Below are 8,406 nucleotides of genomic sequence, written 5' to 3'. Positions count from 1 at the left end.
GTCTCTAGAATTGTCTCCTATCTACCACATCTGGGACAGCATTGGTCAGCCATTACGCAAGGAGCTGCCAGCAGTGGATCTTGATGATCTGCAAAAGTGCATTCAGCCAAGTCTCCACCACTGCCCCCTATGCCTGTTATTGTCTGCAGAGCTGACTTAATGTTAGCAGTGCTGCAGCCAATAATTGAGTTCAGCAACTCTGTCTGACTTGATGAACTGCCTAGGAACACTGAGCTCAGTGATTGACTTCAATTTGGTCACCATGACAGCAACGCTGCAAACAATAACAGACACCAGGAGCAATGGTGACTTAGCACTGGAGTCGAGGATGGTAGGAAAAGCCCACTTTGTTTTTATAAAACATATGACACTCAGTTAGAAGGTTTTTTTTTCAGTATGTACAGATATTCATTATGCAAACTAGGGGGCAGGACAGTGAGGGATCAGTGACCTGTCAGCAGTCTGCATTATGAATACCTAATAGGAGCACCACATGAAGACCCCCACAGCCCCGCCCCCTGAGCACAAACATATCAATAACTCAAAACTGAAAATAAAGATTAAAAAACAACCACAAAACAGATTTCATCACCAGGTATCATTGTAATCAGTATAACGGCGCCGACCAGACACTGTGTGTAGGATACTATGCACAATCCTGCTGACAGGTTCACTTTAAACTACATTTGAGAAATTCTCATTGTGTTGTGTTCCAGGTATTATCAAAGGAGGATGTAAAAATTAATCAAAATCAAACAATCATCACCTATTTCATCATAAAGGGAATATCCGATGTTCCTGAGCTCCAGGCTCTAGTATTTATTCTCGTATTACTAATTTATCTCATTGTTCTTTTTGGGAATATGAGTCTTCTTCTCCTGGTCTGCCTAGACTCCCATCTTCATACTCCTATGTATTTCTTCTTGGCCAATCTGTCGGTAGTGGACATGACGTCTTCCACTGTAAGTCTACATAAGATCCTTCTAACGTTCATCACTGGAGACAACACGGTGGTCTTCTTTGCCTGCCTGGTGCAATCATGCATATTTGGATCTTTATCAGGAAATGGAGTTTTCATTTTGACAGCCATGAGCTACGACCGATATGTGGCTATTTGTAGGCCCTTAAATTATAAACTTATTATGAACTTCAAGACATGTCTTCTGTTGGCCTTGTTTTGTTGGACATTTGGTTTTATACCAGTCATTCCTTATCTCTGGATAATATCCATGAACTCTTGTTATTCCTCCAATGTGATTGACCACTTCTTCTGTGATCTTGTCCCCATCAGAGATATTATATGCAGTCATAAGTCCATACTGGAGAGACTTTCCAATATACATGGAATTATCATTTATGCACTTTTTCCATTTTTACTCATTTCAACTTCTTATTTTTTTATCATTAGGACCATAATAAAAATACGTTCCAATATTGGTAGGAGAAAAGTCTTCTACACGTGCTCCTCCCACCTTGCATTAATCATGTTACTCTACACGACTGTCATCTTCCAATATACAGTAACGAGTAATAGTCTGGGCTCAAAAAAACTGGTTTCATTGCTTAATACAGCAATCGTTCCTGTGCTAAATCCACTGATATATAGTCTGAAGAATAAAGATGTCAAGGCTGCATTTAGACGTAGACTGGGGAAGTGTAAAGCTGATATTTTGCGAATTGTAGATTAATCTGTGTTCTAAATATGGAACTTGTGAGTTATTATTTTTATAGGAAATCTCCATTTAAAAGTTTTTACTTATTTGCAGTAAATTTAAGTGGACTGGAAAATATTAATACAGCTAATAACACTGATATAAGTTGGATTTGCCAACAATATAACATCAATGTGGCCTAGCAGATTTTCTCAACATTTTTTTTAAAGAAAAACATATTTTGTCCAGGATGAATTTTTTTTATTCAATATTCTGTTTTCTCAGTCTGATAAGTGACACCAGATAGGTGTGGCAGCAACGTCTCTCCTTAGGGCTAGAAAAAGAGCAGAAAAAGTGTATGTTTGATGCCGTCAAGAGTGACTATGGTAAAAAAAAATGATGTCTAATAGAGATGAGCAAAGCCGAACAGTAGCATGGACACCGGTTACTGTTCAGTTTTGGCTGCCCGAACACTGGCTGACATGTGCATGGGAGCGCGACAAACACTGCTTCTGATCGGCGGTGAAATCATCACCTCCGGTCAGAGACCCGAGGTTCCCATGCTGTCAAAAGACAGAGTGAGCACATAGCTGTGATTGGAGGTATAAGTTTACCTCCGGTCACTTGTGTCAGCTGATGGAACAACAAACAGCTCCCTTCAGCCAATGCCTGCTCCCAATAATAACAGTGAGAGCAGTAGCGGCTGATGGGAGTATTCATCTGCCGGCTCCTGCACTGTAAACAAATAATAATTAAAAAAAGGCGTGGGTTCCCCCATATTTTTGATAACCAGCCAGGCAAAACTCACAGCTGGGGCTGCAACCTTCAGCTGTCAGCTTCAGCAAGGATGTGTATGAAGAATAATGGGGACCCTCACGCTGTATTTTTAAATTGTTGAAATAAATAATTAAAAAAACAGTGTGTGGTTCCCACCATTTTTGACCACCAGCCTTGCTAAAGCAGACAGCTGGGGTGCTGGTAATTTGAGGCTGGTAATGGGTCATGGTTATTGCTCCCAGCCTAAAAATAGCAGCCTGTATCTGCCCAGAAAAGATGCTAGTTTTGGCGCTTTGCCTGGCTCTTCTTAAAAATAAGAAACATAGTTATACTCACCTAATGCCTTATTCCACCAAAGCCCTTATCTCCTGTAAGAAAACAAAATAAAAAAACAACAATATCCCTCACCTATCCTTCATTCTGTCCCATGCCATAATCCATGTCTGGGGATAAACAGTTTTCAACCTGGACAGTGCCAAGATGTGACCGTCCAGGCTAAGAACCACTAGGAGAATGAGCTGCTGCAAGTGCAGTGTCAGTGAATGGCAGTGATGTCATGGAGAATACCTCCAGTCACTGAAGCTGCATTCCCAGCCGGGCTGAACTGAAAGTCTCATGGTGCTTGCGGGGATCTCACCCAGGTCACTGCAGTCAAAATACTGGAAGGATAGTGGATCAGAGGAATGGGGTTAAACAGATGGAGGTCATTATGAGGTTCAAGGTCTGACATCAAATCAATGGGCTCAGAGAAAACCAACCACAATTAGCTGAAGCTGCGTCTGACAGAGGTCATGGAGTGACAGTCCAGCTAAGTAGGTGGGTATTCACCTGGGACAGGGAATATCTGAAGACAGCTCAGCATTTACCAGTCTCAGATTTGATGGATGAGCTGTTAATCAAAACACCGACATGCCCCTGCACTAGACTGGATGACTGAGATGTCAATCAAATGCTGACAGTTTCATCACACCCCTGCACCAGATTGCACCATATTGGACAATTGAGCCATCAGTAACTGCATCATGGATGCACTGAGGCGTGGAGTCGTGACAGTTTCCCTTCCTCCCTAATGTTGTAATCCTGCCCAATATGTCTAGATTGACATAATCACAAACCAGACTTAATTTTTCACACATGTGCTAATGAAATGTCACGGCTCCCGGGTATTATTGCTGTGCGGAGAGCTGCACACAGCAGCAAGGGAGCTGAGCAAAATGCCAGGTTACTAACCAAGTAACAAACAGTACCTGAACCATGTGACAGAGTGGGAGGTGGTTGGGGCAGAGCCCGATGCTGGGATGCAGAGGAGATGATACACACAGGAGAATAGTCAAACAAGCTACGATCAGAATCAGGAGATCATGAGGTACCAAAAGGGGAGAGACAGGGGATTGTCAGAAGAGAAGCCAGAGGTCAGAAATCCAAAAGAACAAACAAGCAGAGTAACGCACGGAGAACAAGGAACACAATTGCAACCCGAGCACACACTCCAGGGGTCAGGCACACAGACTAGAACGAAAGTATAACTGACAAGTAGTGTTGAGCGATACCGTCCGATACTTGAAAGTATCGGTATCGGAAAGTATCGGCCGATACCGGCAAAGTATCGGATCTAATCCGATACCGATACCCGATACCAATACAAGTCAATGGGACTCAAGTATCGGACGGTATCCTGTATGGTTCCCAGGGTCTGAAGGAGAGGAAACTCTCCTTCAGGCCCTGGGATCCATATCAATGTGTAAAATAAAGAATTAAAATAAAAAATAGGGATATACTCACCTCTCCGGTGGCCCCTGGACTTTACCGCCGTAACCGGGAGCCGTTGTACCTAAGAATGCGCGCTTGAAGGGCCTTAGATGACGTCACTGCGCTCTGATTGGTCCGTAGCGGTCGCGTGACCGCTACGCGACCAATCACAAAGCCGTGACGTCACCTAAGGTCTTTCAAGCGCTTGAAATACCTTAGGTGACGTCACGCTTTGTGATTGGTCGCGTAGCGGTCACGCGACCACTACGCGACCAATCAGAAGCTGCGGACGTCTTCTAAGGTATTTCAAGCGCTTGAAAGACCTTAGGTGACGTCACGGCTTTGTGATTGGTCGCGTAGCGGTCACGCGACCGCTACGGACCAATCAGAGCGCCGTGACGTCATCTAAGGCCCTTCAAGCGTGCATTCTTAGGTACAACGGCTCCCGGTTACGGCGGTAAAGTCCAGGGGCCGCCGGAGAGGTGAGTATATCCCTATTTTTTATTTTAATTCTTTATTTTACACATTGATATTAATCCCGATACCGATTCCCGATACCACAAAAGTATCGGATCTCGGTATCGGAATTCCGATACCGCAAGTATCGGCCGATACCCGATACTTGCGGTATCGGAATGCTCAACACTACTGACAAGGAATCCTAGTCTGGAGTAAGTATAAATAGTTAAATACCCCTCCCAGATCCACAGGGAGGCCAGCAAGATTAACCCTGAGAAAACAGGACATTAACCATGTGGAGCGCCCCATGGGGCCGTGGGGTACTCGGTACTGGGTCCTTCAGTCCACAGGGGGATGTCACAGTGGATGACCTGGTCCGTGGCCCTGGGATGTCCGTGTAAAAGGGAAAGGTCTTTAAGGGGAATGTTCGTGATGCCACCTGTGGTATTCGGTCAGGGTGACCGACGCTGCTTTAAGGGGGTCCGCTGGGGTGATGTTATGGCAGCTAGATGGTATACCTTCCCACAGGTGAAGTATATCCCCAGGGCTTCCCAGTGTGTAGATGGTGGTATGGTGAGAGGCACAGAAAAGAACGAGGACACAAGGTTGCAGTCTCTTTACCTTTACTGAGGACTTCAGCATCCACAGTCCAGAGCACCAGATCACAGGGCAGACAGAGTCCGGCCAGTTTGGAGGCAAGTCCAGAGTCCCCTTGTCCAGGTGAAAATCAGTAGCCTTCCCTTGCGCTGCAGTGTTGTAGTCCCTTACTGCTAAGCTTCTCATAAGGTCCTCACAACTGTTGTAGATGTTATGTCTCTCTCTCTGTCCCCCGGATAGGATAGGACAAACCCGTATGACTGGTGGCTTGAGGCGGTTTATAGGGACTCTATCATGCCCCAGCCTCTAAGGGGTGCCACCATGCCTCCTGGGTGTAGGGCGGACAGGTAACGTGAAATTAGCTGTCCTGCCGGACTCTGCAGCAAGGCATAAAGATCATTACTCCCTCTGTGGTCCGGCTACCGGGCTTCCGCGCCTCAGAAGGAGGCAGCCTGTGTAGGGCTGGTCCCCTTCTGATATCCACTCCTTTGCTACGACTTCTTTTGCATGCTCAGTGCAATACAATTCTGCCTTCGATGTCTCTTTCTAGGAGCTGCAGCTCTGAGGGCATACACAGCTCCATGTCCTTCTCCTTCATTCTCTAACAGGATCCCACCCCTGTCAGGGACAAACTACCTGAGCGGAGCTCAGCCAGCAACTAACTAATTTTCCCTACAGGCAACCAGTTTTACCAATGTGGGGAGTGACCTAATAAGTAGGAGCAAGAGCTCCCCCTGGCGGCCTGGAGTGTGAAATGTGTTGCATGTTTGTGATACCTGCATGCAGTTATCCTTCTTTGCCTCCAAACGTAGCATCACTCTCCTTTGAGAGGAAAGCAATACCACTGCGACATCCAGGACCCTGGGGCACCGCACATGTCCTAACCATGACATGAAGCAGGGGCAAGTACACCAAGCTTCACTGCGCATGTGTAAGGAAGAAGACCGGGCTGCAGGTGACGACAGAGCACCGGATCCGGAATTGCTGGGGTGGCGCCCATTGTTGCAGGGGGAAGGAAATTGAGGATGGAGGGCACCCATGACCTGCAGAGAGGGGGTGTGGTAAGAGTGGCAGGGACCAGGAGTTATGCGTGGGAAGACAGAGAGAGTTCCTGCGGGGGAGAAGTAAGAGGGCAGACCTGTGACACACTGCGGGTAGAGTTAGTCTGCATGGCAGTGAGAGGATATGAGTGCAGGGAAGACCGAGCAAGGAATCGTTGTGTGAGACTCCCAATTGCAGAGCCCATTAAGCAGGAGGTTGCTGTGCGAGACTCCCAATTGCAGAGCACATTGAGCGGGAGATTGTTGTGCGAGGCCCCTGACCGCAGAGTGCGCCAAATGGGAGATTGTTGTGAGAAGCTCCTGGTTGCAGAGCAGTGGGATGGACTAGGTTCTCAACGGGTCGAACTGGTGACGTCCCATTGCTGCCAGAAGAGTCAAGATTAATCTGTTAGGTGGGGAAGCTTGAAGATTTCAGCACAAGCCTCAGTCGGCATTGACCTTTCACCCCAAAACACGTGACAAGAGTCAGACTCGCAATAAGTGGAACAGAAATACTCATATACTGTTGGCTTAAGTTACTCAGTTCTTTTGTAATTCTAGCTTAAATGTGATCTACCCCCCTGTTACTCCCTGCGAGGAGATTTCTCCCTGTAATCATTAAATCAAACTACTGTTACCCCAGTTACCCTTGCTCTGTGTATCTATTTCGCTGCATCCGATTTCCTGCATTACACATGAACCAAAAGCTTTACTGTACAGATTTTGTCTGAGTTTCGGGTGATGTTCTCTGTTCTTAGCGATGTCAATCTAATCGGTAAAAGATTAATTGGGTGATACTACAAGTTTGTATTTGTTTTTATAGTGTGTGCATGCAGCAGCCATTGTTCCATTGAAATGCCACTGTGAGTGACTGAGTGTGGTTTTTAAATGGAGTTGTCCACTACTAGGATAACCCATCCTCAATCTGAATATTTGCACCCAATAAAATAAAAGCACCTATATTCACCAGCGCCGTTATTTTTGGTGTCAGCATTCGCTTTCCTGGGGCTCATGTGAGGTTGTTACATCATGTGAGCCCTGTGCCCAATCAGTGCTGGCATCACTGTAAGTAATTAACAGGAAGTGTGAGCTCTCACTTCCTTATATGTTTGAAGGCAGGTACAGTGATTGTGTGCAGGGTTCGTGTGATGTAACAACCCCAGGGATTGTGAGTGCTGCTGACATCACTGGCAAGGAGGTACAGTTATATGAAAAAGTTTGTGCACCCCTATTAATCTTAAGCTTAATGTTTTCTAAAAATTGTCTTTTTTTGCAACAGCTATTTCAGTTTCATATATCTAATAACTGTTGGACACAGTAATGTTTCTGCCTTGAAATGAGGTTTATTGTACTAACAGAAAATTTGCAATCTGCGTTCAAACAAAATTTGACAGGTGCATAAGTATGGGCACCTCACCAGAAAAGTGACATTAATATTTAGTAGATCCTCCCTTTGCAAAAATAACAGCCTCTAGTCGCTTCCTGTGGCTTTTAATGAGTTCCTGGATCCTGGATGAAGGTATTTTTGACCATTCCTCTTTACAAAACAATTCCAGTTCAGTTAAGTTTGATGGTCGCCGAGCATGGACAGCCCTCTTCAAATGATCCCACAGATGTTCAATGATATTCAGGTCTGGGGACTGGGATGGCCTTTCCAGAACAGTGTAATTGTTCCTCTGCATGAATGCCTGAGTAGATTTGGAGCGGTGTTTTGGATCATTGTCTTGCTGAAAGATCCATCCCCTGCGTAACTTCAACTTTGTCACTGATTCATGAACATTATTGTCAAGAATCTGCTGATACTGAGAGGCATCCATGAGCCCCTCAACTTTAACAAGATTCCCGGTGCCGGCATTGGCCACACAGCCCCAAAGCATGATGGAACCTCCACCAAATTTTACTGTGGGTAGCAAGTGTTTTTCTTGGAATGCTGTGTTTTTTTGCCGCCATGCATAACGCTTTTTTGTATGACCAAACAACTCAATCTTGGTTTCATCAGTCCACGGGACCTTCTTCCAAAAAGAAATTGGCTTCTCCAAATGTGCTTTTGCATACCTCAGCCGACTCTGTTTGTGCTTGCAGAAACGGCTTCTTTCACATCACTCTCCCATACAGCTTCTCCTTGTGCAAAG

The 8,406-nt window shown here is 45.6% G+C and overlaps 1 protein-coding gene across 1 annotated transcript; it reads left to right on the top strand.

The window, feature by feature from the left end:
• The first annotated feature begins 262 nt into the window (after window positions 1-262).
• On the top strand, window positions 263-1,688 carry LOC143803782 (olfactory receptor 5AR1-like). The gene is made up of 2 exons (XM_077281550.1): window positions 263-331; window positions 717-1,688. Exons 1-2 carry the CDS (start codon window positions 263-265, stop codon window positions 1,686-1,688), a joined length of 1,041 nt encoding a protein of 346 aa, XP_077137665.1.
• Window positions 1,689-8,406: the final 6,718 nt, after the last annotated feature.

The sequence above is a fragment of the Ranitomeya variabilis genome, chromosome 2 (genome assembly GCF_051348905.1).
Source record: "Ranitomeya variabilis isolate aRanVar5 chromosome 2, aRanVar5.hap1, whole genome shotgun sequence".
In the NCBI taxonomy this organism is placed as follows: domain Eukaryota; kingdom Metazoa; phylum Chordata; class Amphibia; order Anura; family Dendrobatidae; genus Ranitomeya; species Ranitomeya variabilis.
This window is presented reverse-complemented; position numbering and strand designations above follow the sequence as displayed.